At 42.6% G+C, this 21,068-nt stretch overlaps 1 protein-coding gene across 1 annotated transcript in view; it reads right to left on the bottom strand.

The window, feature by feature from the left end:
• LCTL (lactase like) overlaps positions 1-21,068 on the bottom strand; it is a 55,299-nt gene that overhangs the window by 16,761 nt on the left and 17,470 nt on the right. Inside the window, exons 2-9 of the mRNA XM_018552821.1 lie at positions 18,336-18,393; positions 15,359-15,635; positions 12,142-12,270; positions 8,192-8,260; positions 6,044-6,154; positions 5,808-5,968; positions 3,250-3,337; positions 1,531-1,640 (exon numbers count right to left, since the gene is read on the bottom strand). Coding sequence (XP_018408323.1) covers positions 1,531-1,640; positions 3,250-3,337; positions 5,808-5,968; positions 6,044-6,154; positions 8,192-8,260; positions 12,142-12,270; positions 15,359-15,635; positions 18,336-18,393 — 1,003 coding nt within the window. The remainder of the gene's footprint in view (positions 1-1,530; positions 1,641-3,249; positions 3,338-5,807; positions 5,969-6,043; positions 6,155-8,191; positions 8,261-12,141; positions 12,271-15,358; positions 15,636-18,335; positions 18,394-21,068) is intronic.

The raw sequence follows: 21,068 nt of genomic DNA, 5'->3' as shown, positions 1-21,068 counted from the left end.
AAGGTGCAAGTGCAGATGAACATCACTGGTATTCTATACCCTTCAGTATGACCACTTTCATGCATCTGACCTTGCTCTAAGTGCACAGAAAAAGTATAAATCTTGCAGCTTCCCTAACACGTAACTCATGCCGGAACCTTCATCGCTCTACCTCAACCCTAAAATTACCCTTAACATGACACAAATAACCTTACCCCTATTGTAATCTCATAACACTTAACCTTTCCCCTCAAACTTAACCTTAACCTGCTATCATTAAACTAAGCCCTAACACTAAACTAACTCCTTGTTCTATATACTCTGTGTGGGATCCTCGCACTCATACTGCTAGCTTTACACCCTAAAGAAGTTAGCATCAAGCAGCCATAACTCATAATTTATTTTATGTGGTGATGGATCTCTTCATATGCCCAGCATACTTTTGCCTGCTTCCACTGACTTACTTTATACATTCAATACAAATGACTAAAGCCTTAAATGGCTATACACACTTCATGAAAGACATAACAGGTTTTCATACGGCCTCCCTCACAGTGATCAGCAGCTTTTCAGGTTAGTAAAATTAGCAGTTTTGTGTAAGACTAACAAACATTTTCAATGTGCATTTATCTCAGGATTATATCGGCATATTCACTGACTTGATTTCCAAATTCAATGGTGATTCTGTAGGTAATATGATGGTAGGAACATGTATAATGAGTACAAAGTAGTCATAGACATGCTTACTTGAGACCACTCTGCTGAGATGAGGGGGGACGGGTTAACTGCAGGAGGGTGTACTGACATCTTTGGCCACTTGTTTTTAAACATGTAAGTTACTCCCTTGTTTTTAAACATGTAAGTACCAGAGTTGCCATCTTGCTTTACCACTGAGAAAGTTATTGATCCAAAACAAATATGGAGTCAGAGATGATAGCGTTCTGGACCTTAATATTTGTTCTCTGTCAGTAACTCAATTAATACAAAGATAGGAAAGGCAGCCACCAAATTGCTATCACTCACTTGGGCCTCTCACTGTTGATTTTCTCCTGAAAATGCTAGCTATCTGGCTTGAATACTTCCTCAGTCATAAACCTGGAACAAGTATGCAATCTGCAAAGTCAGGGTGAAGACAGAACTGTCAGTATTTATACTGAGCTGGGTTGGTGACTGAGAAAGCATTGTATGCAACAAATATTCTCAGAAGAAAGCCAGCCATGGTAGCCCTCCCATTATCTAATGACAGATTTTACCTAAGCTTTATTCTTCTTACATTTACAACCGTCATTCCATTTCAGCCTGACAGATTCTTCTCACCCGCAATTATATTCTCCTGCGTTTCAACAGTGAGTCTTTCAAGCCCCCTACATGGTGAGGATCTTTCTTGACTCCACTGAATTTGTCAGAATCATGCAATTGTTGTTGCTGAATTCTGGCCAACGTTTCTATGTATGCTGAGTAATAGCAGTAAAGAGTTCTAAGGGGCTTACGGCATGCTAAAGAACGTCCAACCAGAATTCTGTGACCACAAAGTACTTGTATATAACTTACGTGTGGCAAGTCCCAGTGATACAGAGTCACTACTGGCGTAATCTTGTTTTCCAAAAGAACATTAATGAGATCATTGTAGTATTTTATACCTTTTTCATTGACATTTTCAGCTGTAATAAACAAATATGAGAAATATATTAGGACAAGCGTTATAATTATAGAAGTGTAACCAGATAAGGTATGGTAAGGTGGGCCAAGAGGAACCAAACATCCCGCCAGTGAATCAGTGTGAAGCACAATAGAGCCAACTTAAAACAGAATGTACTTGCATGTCTGACTCCTTTACAAATCCTAAAAACGAGGGCTGTACTCCTCATTATGCAGAGCCATACTAATTATACTTTACATTGCTTCAGTTTTTAATTTCTTCTGGCCCACCTCATCAGACCCCGGTTAAACTTTATTGTTGCTTTCAAAGCTCTACTCCATAGAATCCTTTGTTTTCATGTCCAGCAATGATGATGGCCAACAAGCCTGATGTGTACAGTTTAGAATAAATCTTTCTATAACATTAGGCTATTTCTGTGCTATCAACAAGTGGTTCTGTATGTATAGTTGGCCATTGGGGTGTACAGCAATGATTTTATGGTTCCACCCACTATTCCAAAATGAGGAATTACCTCCTTAGTTGTGAGATTTGTGACGCAAGTAAGACAGGTACCTTGGTTTGAAGGCTCTACTGTGTTTCATAGTGATTCATCTATAGATGTACGGCATGGTGCCAGTAGTAACATGTGACTTTTATTCCTATTAATTGATACATAAAAATTGTGGTCTGTTTGATGTTTTTCTTATTTGCATCTATTCTAGTTACTAATCTTCACAATGGGGCATTTTTAGGGAGAACTGAATTTCACAAGCAGCATATGCACCATCAATGAACATTTTAAGGGAGCTGTTTCATACAATAAGTTGAATTTTCGAATGTAGCTTTTATTCTTCTAAGAAAATATTGAGATTTCCTCACTCATTGACATATGCAGTTGTGGAAATGTAGCCTCAAACTGCAAACTCAGCACTGATAAAGGCCACCAGAAATCCTAAAAGGAATCTTCATTGACATGTGTTTACACCAGGAAGGGTAGCTGTTCAGACACGGATAGGGAAATCCAGTACATGAGAAGAGATAAAAGAAACAGCGCCTTCTCCTTTTATTAAAAAAAGAATGTATAAATCAGACATCCATTCTACTCATAACTACAATCCAGATAACATCAGAAAACAATTCTGTCATCAATAACCCAAGTACGGAGAAAAGAAGGCAAAGGGGCCCTTCAGCATGTGATGGTGGCCAATAGCTAACGCGTTTCAGGGGTTAAAACCCCATTCGTAGAGCTCTGGAGAAGGGGGTTTAACCCCTGAAACACATTAGAAGCCAAAGAGACCCTTCAGCTATGTTCCATACTTGGGTTATTGATGACGGAATTGTTTGCTGATGTTATCTAGTCTGAACATGTGAGTAGAATGGACGTCTGATTGATTTGTTTGTTGTTGTACTAAATGGTATCACATGAGAAGAAGGCGCTGTATCTTTTATCTCTTTTAGTTGCGGAAAAATATATATACACTGCTCGACCAAACAGCCCAGTCAGGCACGTGTTCAGAAAGGTAGGGTGGCATGAAGTGGAGGGTGGTGGAGGAACCTCTCACATTGTACCACTTTGCCCCTAGGTCCTGTGACACATCCATGTAATGTAATGGTTGTCTATATATACTCACTTTTAATACCGGTAGGAATTAAACGAGGCCAAGAAATGGAAAGACGGTAATGAGAAACTTTCAGCTCTTTCAGCAGATCTATGTCCTCCTGCAACACACATTTATGGCTGAATATTATTCTCATTCATTAACAATTCCCATATACAGACAAATAAGATAAAAGGACAAAGGGAGAGAGATGCGTGAGTCTCAGAGAAGAGCATAGTCATCCACAGAAACCAATCAGATTTCAGCTATTATTTTTTGATGCATGTTTTGAAACTAAAAGCTCATCTGGTTGTAAGTACTAATCCCCCAATGTATCAAATAACATTACAAATGATAACATTAGCAAAGACAAGAGTCTGAACATATATAGAGTGAAACAATCAGCAGATCCATCTATACGTGGGAGACAAGTTGATCCATTTCAACATTTCCTTATTTTTCCTCTGGTTATATTATTAGTTGTAATCTTATTCCTGTATTATGTAAGGCCAATGTCTTCCTTGGTGCTGTACAGAATAAACAGTAACACAGTTGAAGAATAAACACATAAATCTGCATAGCAAAACATAGGCAAGAGTAAAAACTATGCCCGGACAAGCTTACAGAGCAGAGATGATGCTGGCCATACATAGTTCCATCTCTCAATTAGAGGGTCACTTAGGGGGTCTATTTATAACCTATTCACAAAGCCATCTACCCTATGAATCTTTCTGACCGTTTGTTCTGTGCAAACACAAAAATTAATCTTTTATATATTTTCTTTTCAGATCGAATGTATGTCATATTATACAGAATTTTGGTCACTAGATGGAGCTGAGGAGCATAGGAAATAAGTATTCATTTACTGTTCTCAGCTCCATCTAGTGGCTATAGTGCAGTATTACATTATATACATTCGACCTGAATAGAAAATATTCTTAGAACGGTTGTTTTTGCATCTATTCGCACAGAGCAAATGTTCAGGGAGATTTGTAGGGCAAATGGCTCTGCAAATTGGTTATCAATAGAAGTAGGAAAAGCAAAAATTCTTCAATTTGTTTCCCAGGTACATACCCTCAGAGACCTGCAAAACATTTCTCTGTGATAGAGTTAGCTATGTGCGGTCATGGTGTATGCACATTGTTCCCTTTTCTACGGAGGAAAAAGAATGATTACTGATTGGTCATGGATTTTACAACATTCCCTTTATAGCTGAATGCTAGGCACATATAAAAGACACAAATTAATCCAGTTCTGTATTCATTAAAACCTCATTAAGAGTACTTTGTAAATGCAAGCAGCGTATGTACTTAAATTTAACTTGCTGTCTGCCTCTTGCAATTCCTGTACAGCTGAGCTCAGACAAGGGCAGGGAGAAGCAGCACAAGGGGTCAATAAGCTTTGCTGCAGTGCATGGAACATGCTGATAAGAGGATAGCACAAAGCGACAGAGAGATGAGCTCATCAGTGTGCTCCTGCTCCTTCACTGCACAATGATGGGCTAGGGCAGGGGTCAGCAACCTGCGGCTCCGGAGCCGAATGTGGCTCTTTCATCCCTCTGCTGCGGCTCCCTGTCCAGGGGCAGAACTACCGCCGGGGCCTTGGGGCCTGAGGCTGTGGGGGTGCCCAGTGAGGTCCAGTCCTGGGCACTTCTATCCGACTTTGTGAGTGGGGTGGAATGTGAGATTGCACTCACAAAGTCGGATAGAAGTGACATTTCAGGACCGATCAGCTGTTCCAGGGACAGCTGAGAAAGCGTTGGAATGCTTGACCTATTGGCGGTCACACATTCCACCCCTAAAAAAACTGGGCAGAATTACATTGAAATGTGTGACCAGGTCACCGGTCACACATTGTAATGTAGTCACAAACTTTGATAGAACACCGTCATCAGGGGGGTACAGCCGGTACCCACGTGAGGGGTCTTACATGAGTATCAGCTGTACCAGGGGTGGCATGGCAGAGGTGACGGGGAGGGGGTGGAGGAGGCCAGGCCCCAGCAGCAGCAGGTAAGAGGAGTTGGGAGGAGGTACAGGGAAAGGGACCCCGGCGACCAGCCCGAGGCCCTGCAGAGCCCACCATAGAGAGTCTCAGATGGGCTGTGCAGGATCCATGGTCTGCTCTGCAGGGTCACTATCAGGTGGGCTCTGTGGGGTCTCAGGTAAGCCCAGAGTCCAGTGCGTTACTAAGCCCAGACTCCAGTGCGTTACTAAGTCCACATATACCTATACATAGCATAAAGGTAAAAAACGATATATGCAGCATTATCTTCATTTTAGATGTCAAAAGAGTTTTGTGGCTCCTGGTGTTTTTTTTTTCTGTGGGAAACGGGTCCAAATGGCTCTTTGAGTGTTTAAGGTTGCTGACCCCTGGGCTAGGGGAAGGGAGCAGAGAAAAGTCAGGTCGAGGCAGGACTGTGCTGTGTGGCTGAGCTATATAAATCTTAGAACTGGATGGACATTAATTGAAATTCTTTGGCAGGTAAACCAGCTCACATATATGTATTTTATTTGTGCATTTAGCTGGTTGCCCAGAGTTCAGCTTTAGGTTTTAATACACAAGTATGTGTGTAATGAGCATTTTGTCTTCACCTTGACCTTGTTGTATCCATCACAGGAAGAATCTGCCGTCTGATTCATGAACACTCTCCCTTTCTTGTGTGTAAATACATCCCATATACTCTTCCCTTTGCCATCCTGGTCCCAGGCTCCTTCAGTCTGATACGCAGAACTGCCCACTCCCCATGTGAAAGCTGTACAGAGGATACAAAGACACTCAGCTCTATGTCACACTATTCTCATAGGTTTTCATTGACCAATGAACTTACTGGGTGGAAAAGTGCCATAATAAAAAGATCCTCGCTCTGTCGGGGTCCACTGGAACTCCTCTTCTGCCCAGCCACGTGGTGCCAGTGACAACAGCTGGGCTACACAGAACACTGGGAACAACATTCTGCAGCAGAGGTGACGGCTGATTCACTGTATCTTTGGATAACAAGTATTGCCTGTTACAGAATAATCAATATGCAGCCCTAAGTCCTAATGTTAGCTGAGATTAGCATGATCTGCCTAACAATTTGCATATATGGTTTTCACATGTAATTGTATTTAGCTGTTTGGTAGGAGCTCTACAGCCACTGTAATAAATAAAAGCCATGTGTAGCCCTCTACTTTTATCATATGTGGTCTCTGATTGAATTAGGGTGAATTGGCCAAAATTTGATCTGTAGGTGGCCTTGCTGGCACCACCAGGCTCAAAAAAAAGTAGATTTTTGTTGAAGGAGCCGGCTGGAAAATTGGCAGCCAAACGGCAACTGCAGACAATCAGCTGGAGTCACTCTTTGGGTATTCTGAGCTTCCTGTCTGAATACAGTCGCCGCCAGGAGAGATTCTTCCACACACGGATGGAGGAATCGTGTGATTTCTCTTATTCTGCCCTACTTAAGGTTTATGTAGACTAAACTAATTGATGATTACAGACTAACTCTAATCACACCAAATCATATGACTGCAGTGGGACCCAGCAGAATGGTTGTGTGTGTGTGGGATGGAGAGGGGTCAGATTAGTAAATGCATTTGGCAAATATGTCTGTAAAAGATGTCCAGACTCTCCAAAAAGTGGCTCAGGAGTCACAATCGGTCTCCGTTTCTAAATCTTTGTTCAGCATTACAGAATCTAATGTAAAGGTTAATTAGCTAATATAAGTGACATTGTAAATAATTATTGTGCTATGTTTCCCTTCCTGTATCTATTTGGTTTTTACTAGACTTGTAACTTTTCATCCTTTATCACTATAAGAGGAACCTGTTGCTGGTAATTTCTGCTTTTCCAGCCAATTTGGGATAACACCTATTTTATAGTTGTTACTTGTTCACATTCACATATAGTAGAACTTTAGGAAAATCTTTAAAAGAGAACTATGGGGTAACCTTTTTATCTCATAGTTCTCTTTAGGGTCACGGGAGGACATATACTAAGATGATGCTCGCTATACTGAGAGACCCGCAGCTTGGACGGATCCTGACAATGCTGTCGAGACCCACCTTGCTGGCTGATAGGCAGAGCACGCTGTCAATCTAGAGGCAGATGTGCCCGCCCCCTCCCCTGTCTGTTCATCCACTCAGCGCTGCAGGATCTAAGCGGGGAGGGGGAATCCCTGTGGGGAGCTGTGAGCGACAGTTACCGCTCTCTGCAGGGAGATGAGTGGAAATCACTCACCTCATAGTTCTCCTTTAAATGACGTTGCTTATCTTTTTGCTTGCTGAAAAATCTTACTTAGCTTTCCCCTATGTTTTCCATAATTAACCCTGTCTGTACTGTGCTGAAATATTTCATTATCATTAGTGAACTAGATGTGCACACAGTCTGTCCTAACAAAGGGTTCCAGATCTCAAGGCTTGGATGGTACATTGTATGTTAATGTCCTTTGCAATCTCTCCTAAATAATAGAAGCTGCCTATAGAATACTATGTATAAACTTTCTCCACAGAAACGACTAGAAAGGAAGGAAATATTTATTAAAATTATTTTAGCTATGCTGTATGACTGGGAAACATAACTAATATATAATGTATGTTCTCAAATTTGACAGCAAAAGTGGTTATACACTTTAAAAGGCTGGGTTCAGACATCTGTAGTGCACACATGTTATTACAGTGTAGCGGGGTGAACACCACTTTCTACAGAGTAGGTTTTCAGTGTGTCACAAATAGAAAAAAAAACAGTCAACCACGGTGTTATTATCATGATACGGAGTGATTAAACATGTCATATGTACCTGTGTTCATGAGCCCTGCAGTACTCAAGTAATGGGAGAAGTGAGTTTGGATTTATTAATATTAAACAGCAAAAAAACAAGCTGAGAGCAGATCTGGGAGCTGTAGATATATAGTATATATTATAACAAAGCTTCCACTGCAGTTTTTACATCATGTGACTTTCAGAAGCTTGTTCTACACATCACATCACTGCCTACCCCAGTGATGCCCATCACATTCCAGAGCATGAATTGAATCTCTCCGTTTTGGATCCCGCAGCTCAGAGCCTGAAATACAAAGACGTCAGCAGACCTTTTACATAATTATGAATCCCTTAAACAATTGTCGGTCTCTTTATACACAGAAGAGCAGGATCAGAAGGACTTGCTTCACTCTACGTCTCTCTGACATCACTAAGTCTCAGTCATGACATTCACAGATCTCCACTGATGTCATTTCTTGGGTTCAGGATCAAATTCCTGGGATAACTGACAAAGTACAGACGTAAATGGATTCTCCAGATTCAAGCATAACAGACCTGTTATGAAGCTAATACAGATGATTAAATTGTATTTGTACATGGCATTCATTAAGAGCTGCATGGTGTTTCAACATTTGTTTACCAGGTTGCTTTAAAATGAAAGGTGACATTCATCTCGCTTCTGCAGTTAGATAGAAAAGAATGAAGACTAATAAAGAGTGCCAGCTAACCATCTCAAGAGTCCAAATAATAACTTTATTGACTTCACAAATGGCAACAAGAAGATATGCACAGCTAACTTGTTTCAGGAGTCAGGAATCATCAAAGCTAAAGCAACGGGCAACAATTCTTTGTCTTTCTGTTGTCCATTGCTTTATACCCCATTCACACTACGTGATTTCCGCCACGATATCTCGCATTTTTGCCACGCGATATCGCGATAAGTCGCCGGCCAATGATATTCAATGGAGCTGTTCTAATGTACAGCTCCATGTCGCTGTCGCTTGCGCAGGACCCTTTTTCCCCGCGGATGTCGCACGATTTTTCTATTTTTGAATGCAGCCCGACGGTGAAGGTCGTGCAATTGTCGCTGGAGCGTCGCCCGAACAGTCGCGCTATCCCGCCGCGAGGAAATCCGCTCGAGGAGAGTCTCGCTACGTGTGAATTTGCATATCTTCTTGTTGCCATTTGTGAAGCCAATAAAAGTTGCTAGGACTATTGAAATTATTACCTAGCACTCATTTTTAGCCCTCATTTATGAGGATTTTAATCATAGGTATCCTCTCCTTTTGTAGGGCCCCCTGTTTTGTGAAGAGCTGCCTTAACTTTCAACCTACAAGTACATGTACAGATACTTTTCCAGTTACAAGACTAGACAAGAGAAAAACTCAAAAGTTAGGAGGCAGCTGTCATTTTTAAGGAGCAAATGGAGCTCCTGGGATTTGTGCATCCCTGTATTAATGTACAATTGTTTTATATATATACACATTAGAGATGCACCGATACCGGTTTTTCAGTATTGTGTATGAGTACTAGGGTTGCCACCTGTCCAGGATTCACCCGGACAGTTCTGGTTTTGAATGCTGTGTCTGTGTTTCATGGCAGCAGTAACCCGGACACAAGGTATTAGGTAGACAGGGGCAACCAAAATTAAGATAGGGGCTACTAGAGTGTTCGGGTTTCGCTTGAAGAAAAGGTGGCAACCCTAATGAGTACAGATATTTTTTTTCCAATACTGATACTGGAAGTTCCATTAAGGAAGCTGGGCGGTGTGTAATGACTTGACACTCGGCTTCTTGTTTAGCTGGGAAGCCGTCTCCATGCTCCCCCATCACCTAGTGACGAGGAAACATGGAGCCGGCTTTCTGGCCAATCAGGAAACTGGGGGCTGGTACCCAGATAGCAAGCAATTGAGCTGCAAGTTTGAAAATGACTTGCTAAACTATTGCTAGACTTGCCAAGCTTCACAATTATGTTGCACAATTACAGCAAGTCTGCATTGCAAGTCTCCAGATCAACGTGCTTTGCAAAAGTGCTGTACACTTGCAGAGCTCTTGCTAAGACCTGCAGGACTCTTGCTGTAGACTTGCCAAGCACATTTGCTACAAATTCAAAAAGTGTCAACTAGAACTTGTGCTGCAAGTTTTCTGCAAGTTTACAACTTGCCAGGAATGTGTGCAGCAAGTTAACAAGAATTACAATATAACCCTGCCACACCTTTGTGGCAAGTTATCCTTGCTATCTGGGTAATGACTCACCGCCAGGCTTCCTGATAGGCCAGCTTCCCGACCAATCAGGAGGCTGAGCGGCGCCGCCTGACTTCCTGATTGACTGGGAAGCCAACTCCAGCCTCTCTCGTCACCAGGTGACAGTTTTTCTAAAACAATACAGACTAATGATTTCCAGACAGTGGTGAAGTACCAGTAGGGTTGCCACCTTTTCTTTAAGCAAAACCCGAACACTATAGCAACGTGCGGATATTTTTTTTATTGGGAGAATGAGTCGCAGCTTATTCATATGTACATAGTGCCATCCATTCATATGTAAATATCACAGTTGAGACTATTTTCAGTAGGGGGCCAGTAGTCCCTATCGTAATTTTGGTTGCCCCTGTCTGCCTGGCATCTTGTGTCCGGGTTTCTGCTGCCATGAAACCTGGACAAAGCATTCAAAACCCGGACTGTCCGGGTGAATCCTGGACAGGTGGCAACCCTAAGTACCAGAGCCAAGTCCCAGCTGCAACCGCTGCAACCCTGGTAGTTCTCATGAAAATACCAAGTATCGGCACTGGTTCCACAACTGGTATCTGAACATCCCTGGCCTAAACCAAGCAAAATTTTGGTCCTGTTTGACAAGAGGAAGTTTGTGGTCCAGCGCCACTCACCCTTAGAAAAGATTGATGTTGAGGATGCAAATGTCTGTCGGGCATCCAAGATAATATTACAATGAAAGTATAGCCCCCAAGCATATTTGATGTACACGTAGCTTATTTAAGGTGTCCAATAAATAATATTAAGCAAATGTGCCTTCAGACAAATATGTAAAATGCCATTGCTGAACTGAAAATTCTGGTCGCTGGCTGGCAAGGAGTATGCACATAAAGAATTTGACTTTATTCTTACTTTCCCTTTATTCATATTTATTCCAATTCAGTGACTGAGAAATCAGTGGAACAGCATAACAGTAGGCAACGAACAAATTCAAAAGGAAGGCATCAATATGAGCCTCCATTAGGACCAGACAGAGGCAACAGAGGCTCCTGTCTCAGCTGCTGTGTTGGTAGGGGGAAACTTTAGATCCAAACTTATGAGGTTCCTTGGGCAATGTCCTCCAATTTCTACACCTATTGCTGCTACTGGCCGTCCAGACATTGTCAGATTTCACATAAAAAACAAGGGGGACTCACACCAGCAGTAAGGCCCCATTCACACCTATGCGTATTGTAATATGCGCGTCTGTCGTGCGACCGTCACGCTTTTTTTTCCCGCGCGATTCCAAAGGCTACTTGGCAGTATCCAAATGGAAAACGCCCTACAAAACGGACCAATAAGCAGCAAAAACGCTCCGGGACCTTTTCATGCGTGGGCCGTTTTGTAGTGCGTTCGGGACGGGCGGAAATACGGACAGGTGGGAACGATACCATTGACTACAATGCTATTTATTTTTTTGACCGTTTTGTAGAGCGTTCATCGAGCGTAGGACGCGCTACAAAACGGTCAGGTGTGAATGGGGCCTAAGGCAGATCTTTAGGGGGATGGTAAAATTAGGTACCTCGGCTTATATTCGGGACGGCTTATACTCGAGTATATACGGTAAGAATTTCATAGCACTGGATCTAAAAAGCAATGCTGCGAATAGTATCAATCTCTATAGATCACATTCCACCCAGAATAACATACATTGTTTGGATACACCAGACATAAAAAAATTAAATCTACTATTGTGGATGGACATCTACACTATCCTAGCCCATGACTGACAAGGGGTGGCTGACAAAACAGGTATAAACGAAAACCGTCACATAAGTAATGCAGCTCCTGTAGCAGCCAACCAGAATTGATCTTTTTTTAAATGAAGAAAAGGCTCTGATTGGTTGCTATAGTGTGACAGTTGTCTGTTTCTAGCTTTTAGAACTCTATTGTATTGTTTAGATTATATTTATATCTATAAATCCAAAATCCATCTTACCTCCCTGTCTCAAGAATGTCTTTTTTATCTTCTTTTCATAAATGCAGCTCCAGCTAATTGTCCCAAAGGCAAATATGACGGAGAATGTTAGAAACTCAGAGAGAAGAGTCTGGTCCTGATGTTCTCTAGCTGTAGCAAAACCCCGAACAAAACAGAACTATCCAGGCTGGAGAAATTAGCTGAGGCCAACAGAACGTACAGAAAAGGCTTCTGTGGGAGGGCGCCTGGTCAGGGGAGGCAAAGCACTGTGGGCTGCTTAACGTATATCAGGAGCCATTGTCCCCGAGCAAGGCTGTGTGACCCAGCAAATGTTTTCTAGTCATCTCTCATTCCACAACGACCATGTGTTATGCTACATTACTGACCAGCCTTCTACCCGCATTGATAGATGAAAAATAACTGACAGATAAATAGACACAATAATATATGGATTTATAAACAATGATATCATTGTATTTTATTGCAGCCCCATAATGTATGTCAATAATTCTATTACAGGGAAGGACTAGGAACCTTTGGCCGGGAGGAAAAACACAACTAAAGGTGTCTGTGAAGGTTCTCGTTTATCCAGGACATGTTATATCTGTAAAACAATAAGTCAAGGCAACTGGCCTTTCTGTATTTTTCTTGAGGACGTTTCACTAGTCATCCAACCAGCTTTCTCAATTCAGAAAGACTTGTACAAATATTCTCTGGGTTATAAATATGGTGAATGTTGTTCCAATCCACATAATCTGTTAATCGCAACCAGGTGCAAATGCAATCAACACCTGGTTGCGATTAACAGATCAGCAATGACTGGATATCATGCCTGGTGGGGCATACCTAGAGGTAAGGTAAGAATCTCATCCTAGACAATCCTTATTATAGGTGGAAAAGGTATGACCCCGCTCTTCACCTCCTGGCCTAACCCTGCTCATGGGCATAAAACAGGTTCCTGCACACATCTTCATGTTCCAATCCTTTACTGTATATCAGATGAACAGTATATTTATTATTGCTATTTATATATTGCAATGATAATTTACGCAGTGCTTTACATAGTTGAACATTCACATCAGTCCCTGCCCTCAAGGAGCTTACAATCTAAGGTCCCTATCTCACATACATACGAGGGCCAATTTAGACAGGAGCCAATTAACCTTCCAGCATGTCTTTGGAGTGTGGGAGAAAAACCACGCAAGCACAGGGAGAACATGCAAACTCCTTGCAGATAGTGTCCTAAACGGGTAATGAACTGGAGACTCTAGTGCTGCAAGGTGGACATGCTATCCCCTTTGACACTGTGCAGTTCGTCATAGACTTGCCAAGCTTCAGCCAAATGTAGTTTTGTGGGTAGGCGAGTGGGGTGAGCAGACTAATTTATTCTACTATATCATCACATTGTATTCCTTTGCAATCCTTCCAAGAAAAAATAGCTACATATGTGATCAAATAAATTAACATTTTATCACTACAGTAAATTCTGTTATCCAGAATTCAACCAACCAGAACTCTCATCTAACCAGAAAAAAAATCCCCTGTGTACTTACTGTTTTGCTGATCTGCGGCATGTATTATACTGGAAACGATTGTGTGTCTATTTGTCTTAATTTGCTTTTGATTACTACATTTCAATATTAATATGAAGTCAATACAGAGTTTATGTTATGGTATCGTATGGGGTATGGCATTAGTTAGACCTATTTTTAATAGTAACTTTCAAGCAACCAGAAACTACATTTATCTGGAATCCACCAATCCCTGTGGATGCCGAATAATGGGGTGTTTACTGTATTTGAAAATACACATTTACTGTATATTATATGTGATATAGAGAACTAAGTAACCAAAGTGGCCATGACCATAGGGGAGTAGAAAAATAAAATCCTCGCTCTTGCTTAGCTATATGCATACTCCGTGTAAAACATTCAGGGATTCCCTACTCACTAAAAACAGCAAGAGAATGTCATATTGGTTGTTGTGCAAGGTGGAGCTTTTGTGGAAGGAATGGCTTAGATTACAAGACTTTCCTAATACCCCTCATATGGAAGAAATGTTATATATCTTGGTCAATGGGAATGGTTTAAAAATGCCGGAAGTTAATTTCATTTCCTGCTTAATGTCTATTATCAATATATTTCATAACATATTGTATCACCTAGCTGTGTAGTTAATTTGTGTAACAATCTGCAGGTTTACACATTTACCACCAGGTGGCGCAAATTGTGCATTTTGTAGAATCCATCTGACCCCAGAGGACATGGAGTGCTGTGGCTGTGAAGTCAGGGGATGACATCAGGTATGCTGAAAAAGTAATTGTTGATATAGTGAATAAAATGAAGTACTGCCTGAACATATTTCTAAATCAATGCATAAATACGGATGTGAGATAAAATGTGTATACCCTTAGCAAATAGCAGGAATTTTGCAATGAATTGCATTCTAAAATGCTAGCTGAACAATATTGGAATTTTGAACGATTCACAGGAATCATCTGAAATTCTAACAGTGTGTGTTCCTGTCAGCTCAAAAAAAGTAAATTACTCAATCCACTTTTGTTGAAGAAGCCGAGCCAGAAATTGGCAGCCAAACAGTGACTGCAGCCAACCAGCTTAATGCCTTCTTGACTCCACCCGGGAAAGACTGTTTACAGGTGTGCACGCCGCATGGATGTGTGCGCCCAGTGTGAATGAGGCCTAATACACACACACAACACATAATACATACGCACAGAACACACAATACACATACAGTTCACAAAATACACACGTAATACAGTACACACAATACGGGACATGCCATACAGTACACACGCACACACACACAATACAGTACACACGTAATACAGGACACACGCATTACAGGGCTCACGCAATACAGGACACACGCAATACTGGACACACGCAATACTGGACACGCGCAATACTGGACACGCGCAATATAGGACACGCGCAATATAGGACACGCGCAATACAGGGCACACGCAATACAGGGCACAAGCAATGCAGGACACACGCAATGCAGGACACACGCAATGCAGGGCACACGCAATACAGGACACACACAGCATTGCTATTCAGCCCATCAATAGTTCACTATAAGCAGCCAGGGGAGGAAGAGAGGAGAAGGCTGAGACAGGGAGAAGAATCCCCTCCCCCTCCCCACGCTGCTCCTGGCCGGAATGTATACTATAGGAGCAGCTGTGAGTGCAGGAGAGCTCCTCATACCTGCTGACAGCTTGCCTCCTCCGGTCGTATCGTCTCACTCCCGAGTCCCGGCTGAGACTCTGCTCGACCCTCTAGGCCCCCCCTGTGTGGAGGCAGACTCCCTAGCCTGTGCTTTGTCCAGTCCCCGCTCACACGCTCACTTGATGGGGCCTGCTCGGTACAGGACAGCTGCCTGTACACCCCTATTGGCGGGCCTGGCCACAGGCCCTGTGCTGGTCGCGGGCCCTCGGGTGGTGCCCGAGTGCCTGATGGTTCAGTCCGCCCCTGCATGTTAGTGTTTCTCTCCTACAAACAGACAGCAGCAAATGTCATTCATGCCTGTTTGACTTTGAGAGCCCTGCATATTAAAAATTCAGACTGGTCCAGAACTCCAGACTAAAGTATCCAGGCTACAAATATACTCCTCCATTCGTGACTTCTAAATGCGGCTAGGGTTGCCACCTGTCCAGGATTCACCCGGACAGTTCGGGTTTTGAATGTTGTGTTCGGGTTTCATGGAACCAGGAATCCGGACACAAGATGTCAGGCAGACAGGGGCAACCAAAATTAGGATAGGGGCTACTGGCCCCCCACTGAAAATAGTCTCAACTGTGTTTTTTACATATTAATGGGTGGTGCTATTTACATATGAATAAGCCACGACTCATTCTCCCCAAAAAATATGTCCGCGTGTCGCTAGAGTGTTCGGGTTTCACTTGAAGAAAAGGTGGCAACCCTACATGCGGCTTCTTTTTGTTGGATAAACATCTCTGTCCACAAGAGAACCTTTTTACAAACAAGTCAACATGTCTTATACAAGACTTGGGGGAGGAAATTCTTGGCATTGGACATTTTTACATGAGTGGATCAGACCAGGGCCATCATAGCTCTATGAATCCACCACAGAGAATATATACACCCGCACATTGGACAGTTGGTGTGGGATAAAATAATAAATACTGCCCCAAAGACAAATGCGGCAAGATGAAAGCCTTCATAACTTTGGACTGGAAAGTAGTGACATTTGGCAACTGTAGAAACCAAGAAATGCGCACCAGCCATGAACCTTCACTGAGCACTAAGCAGCATTGTTCCCACACTAAATCATTTAAAAAGCTGAATGAGATCCATATCGAGCAGATTACCTCTTACCGCTCCAGCTTCCGGCCCAAGGACATCGCTTCTACTAAAACAAGTTGCCTAGAGACTGGCAGGGCAGGCCTGGGTGACAAAGAAAACTGTGTGCTTAGTGTTGCAAGGACTGAGTTGAACGGACAGGACGTCTAAGTGTGCGGGGGATGCAGCCCACCCTCTTGAACATTATAATTAAAACTTTCCTGTCGTAGAGCTCGCGTTGTTGGTGGAAACAGACCCAATTAGGGGCCCTTGGAAGCTGAAATAAGAGAGAGGCCAATGTCCTGCCTTATGAGAATAGAACTAATGAGAACTGCTTTGACATAATGACCCATGTTAACCACTTTGTAGTGTTTTGGTCTGTGGTTACACTCTAGCTGAGAACACATCTTACCTTCACATTTTTTCCCCAGAATTTTAAAAGGTCACTGCTAACTTATCCACAAAGCAGAGTCTAGCCCAATCTCAGAAGAGCATACTGAACACTAAATGGAGATCAAAGTTTTATTTATGTATAGTTGGAAAATGAAAAAGACGCAGGTTGGTCAAGCTTGTTAACTGTAAAGCATATTAATCTAGAGGAGGGTAAAGAAAAATATGGCTTGAATGCCCCACTTAGCTGTATTCAGGTGAAGGGTATAGCAACAAAAGCATTAGAAGTAGTAAATGTCCCTGAGCTCTAACCTTGGCCTTAGAATCTCTATTTCTTTGTTTTTAGTGGCACTTATTTAGTCCTTAGCTAGAACAACCTATATTACCTAAAAATTAATCTGAGGTATTTGTGTATATGAACAGGGTACCACTAATGAGGAGAATTGTGAGGCTCTGGTGCACACTTTGCCTAGTGCCTTGAGTTTAGTATTGTCCTAGTTAAAAGGGTTAGATTACCTTTCTGACCATGTTTCATGGTAACATCATATAGACGGGAGGAATGATCTGCAAGATCCTGAGCATTAGTAGATAGCGGGTGCATTGCTTTACTGGCTCCTATGGGGGAAAAAAATCAAAGACGCACATTTTTTCTTTAATGAAGAAGTATGCATTTATTAGTTTCTGCAAAAGCTAGGATTTCCCTTTAACTAGGGGCAGAATGCAGTGGCCAATCAACCCCCTTTGAATTCTTTAAGCCAAACATGCTGAAGGCCTGTTAAGCAGAATTCAGTGATATATATTTGCAGGTGCACAAGGCTCCTCTGTGAGCATTAGTACACTAGGCTTGATCCAGTTCTGACATTTCAGTGACATTAGAAATCAGTCATAGTCATTAAAGCTGCTTTTCAGGCAGATATGAAAAAGCTGTGGATTTCTTTTAAAATAATGAATGTAGAACTGTATCAGGCTATGGACAGGCCCTCACTGACTTCTGTAGCTACAAGTACAGAGAAGTAATTCATCCTTAAAGATCTGAGAAAACCACTTTCAATCAGTAGATTGTTATGCTCCCAGCAGTGAGTGGGCAGCATGTTCACATTCTAATCTGCAATGTAAATACAAAGCAGAGTGCTGAGACTGGACTTGGAAGACATTACTTGTGAACTTTGAGGACGAATTGCTCCACAGCGCCTGCAGCCATAGAGGTTACTGAGGGCTTGTTTTAAAGTTTATCCAATGCTTGCTAAGAACATGTAGATAACTGAATGTCCACAGACAGAACATATACTATAGAGATAGTGAATCTCCCTAGCGGGAAGTGGCAACAATAGAAATCTGACAGTGGATTAACAGTCGGTAATGGTGAGCATAGCGTTCTGTTTTAGGTTTTCCTTCTTTTTCTTTTTTCTCCCCTTATCTCTAGAGGTTGAACTCGATGGACTTGTGTCTTTTTGCAACCTGACTAACTATGTAAGTATGTTCTAACTCCCTGTCATGTACCTTGGTGGATTCTGAGTTGATGAGTGTAGGTTCCCTTGCAGCTCCGGTCTCAGGGCTCCTGGAAGGCAGAACAGGTACACAGGGACATGGAGTGGCACGAGTGGCGGAAGATAGTTGGATGGTTCATCTCTGTTCTCTGTGATGCCGATGAGTCTCTCTGCAGGAAGCAAGCACCGGAGCCATGGTCAAAACAAGCCGAACAGTACCAAGCAACAGGCAGGGACGAGGTCAGAAACAAGCCAGGGTCGATAATTTGGGGACGGTACAGTATAAGGCGACACGCAGCTGACGATTACTCAACACAGAAGGTCTAGATGTCTCAGCCTACATAGCTCTTCAGGCACCAGGATTCAAATTATGTGTGTACTCATGCCTGCGCACACGCTTTGAAGTGCGCACACAGACACACATGCGTCTGCGCAAAGATGCACACCCAGGCAAAGCTCTATGAAGCAAACCAGGCGCATGCACATGGGCAGATGCTCGTGCATGAACCCTGGCTCTGGCTTCCTAAAATCCCCTCACCTACAAAAAAAATGTTGGGCTTTTGATACACTTTACCTCTGAAGCTTACAACATGCATTACACCCTGACTGTACAATATTTGTAGAATCTCCTATAGATTTACCAAAACAAATTACCTGTATAGACTCGTATAGATAGAGTTAGGACCACACTTTGCAGAGGTGCCTTGGTGCGGCGGTGTGGCTTCTACATATTTTTGGCGAAAAGTTTGTGCAACTAAAACCTCTGTTTTTAACGCATACTGTTGACAGGGTAATTTGTTTTGTTGCAGGCCACCTGGCAGGTGAGCTGGGGATTTTTTGTGTTTTGTATTGTTGTAAGCCTTCCCATGTGCGCCCTGCTATAAAGGCTGGTTATAGATTAATGCCGTTACCATGTTTTTCCTTTTTCACAGGTCAGAGCCACCTGCCAAGTACCTGAAAAACATTGGGAAGCGCCACAGTAAAAAAAAAATTCAAAACATGCACATTAATTTCCACCCCTAAAAGTAGCTGACAGTCCAATGTAATGTATGTGTAGGACACGTGTAGATGCCATGTAGAAACCAACTGTAAAGCTGCACCTACGTCACTCTGTCAATCCTCTGCAGTGGACTTTTTAACGCACCTGCAATTTTTTTTCCAGTGCACCACCATGCACAAATGGTTCACACCTGTGAGTTGTGGCGCATTGGAGATGTACATCGTAGTTTCATAAAAAAATGAATGGCACTAAAATGCATGGTAGTGTAGGCGCCATGGCGTGAGACAGCAATTTATCGCATTACCACAATGTGAAAGTGTGAATTCGGCCTAACCCTTTTCAATCATAACATAAAATATACCCAAAGCTGTATTTGGAAGAAGTTATCGCTTTGTCTCATGGAAAGGCAGCATTTGCTGATTGAGTTCAGCAGAGGGCGCTGCGTACCAAGGGCCCATGCATTCAACAATGCTGCAAATAACTTCTTATTGATTGAATACCTGTGTACCCTTTTAGGCCCCATTTATATTTGAGCCGAGTGTTTTTTAGGTGTTTTTTTTAGTGTTTGTACAGGTGTTTTCCCAAGCATTTTATTTTTAGCCAATGCATAGCTACCGTAGTTACTAGGGCAAAAAGCTTGAAAAATGTACGTTATCCACATTTTTGTGCATTTTCCATGTGCTCCCAAAGAAGTCTGTTGGGGCAAAGCACTTGATTCTGCTCCAAAAAAAACCTCAAATATATTTTCAAGCTACAAGTATTTTGCTACAAGCGACAGAATGTTCAGGTGTCAACAAGGGCCATTGAAAACAATGGGATTCCTCCATTGAATCGCTAAGGCAATCGAGCTACAAACCGATCAGGTGTGAAAGGGGCCTTAAGGTGCCCATACACCTTGCGATTATCGTACGATAATCGCGGGAAATCCCACGATCGTGCGATAATCGCAAGGTGTATGGAAGGCGTGCAACCGTTTTTACTGTATGGTCGCGCGTCTTTTGTCGAACCAGCATGCTTGAAAACCCGCCGAGAATCGTACGTTTCTAGCCTGCTCGTTCGACAACTGCGGAACGGGCCGGTGTGCGCGCACGCACACTGTCCGTTCAGCATTGCGGTCATTGGAAGCCCGCCCATCAGCGGGGCGGGCTTTCGGTGATCGCAAGTACGATCTGCCTATCCAAGATGGGCAGATCGTACGAGCTTTTAATTAGCTTACGACCATCGCAAGAGAAAAGTCTGGCCATGGTTGCTAGGTGTATGGGCACCTTTAGACTAGTTTTATTCGAATATACCCTGTATGGCCAAAAAAAGTCACCACGTGGATTAAGCTAAGCAAATAGGCAAGAGCTATAGGGGTTGCTTCAGTTGGTAAGGTCTAGGTTCAGCAATGTTATGTGCCCAAAAAATGAGGTCAGCTGCCTACCTGAATATACTGAATGACCAGGTTTTCTATCAATGGATTTTTTTTCTTCCCTGATGGCATATTGGGCATATTCCAAGATAACAATGCCAGGATTCATCGGGTTCACAATGTGAAAGAGGTTCAGGGAGCAGGAGACATCATTTTCACCACAGAGTGCAGACCCCATTGAGAATATTTGGGATGTGCTGAAGAAGACTTTACACAGTGGTCTGACTCTCCCATCATCACTACAAGATCTTGGGGACAAATGTATGCAATTCTGGACGGAAATAAAAGTTGTGACATTGCATAAGCTCATCGAAATGATGCCACAGCATGCAAGC

The sequence above is a fragment of the Nanorana parkeri genome, unplaced genomic scaffold (assembly GCF_000935625.1).
Source record: "Nanorana parkeri isolate BGI_ZX_2015 unplaced genomic scaffold, ASM93562v1 scaffold98, whole genome shotgun sequence".
Lineage (NCBI taxonomy): Eukaryota > Metazoa > Chordata > Amphibia > Anura > Dicroglossidae > Nanorana > Nanorana parkeri.
This window is presented reverse-complemented; position numbering and strand designations above follow the sequence as displayed.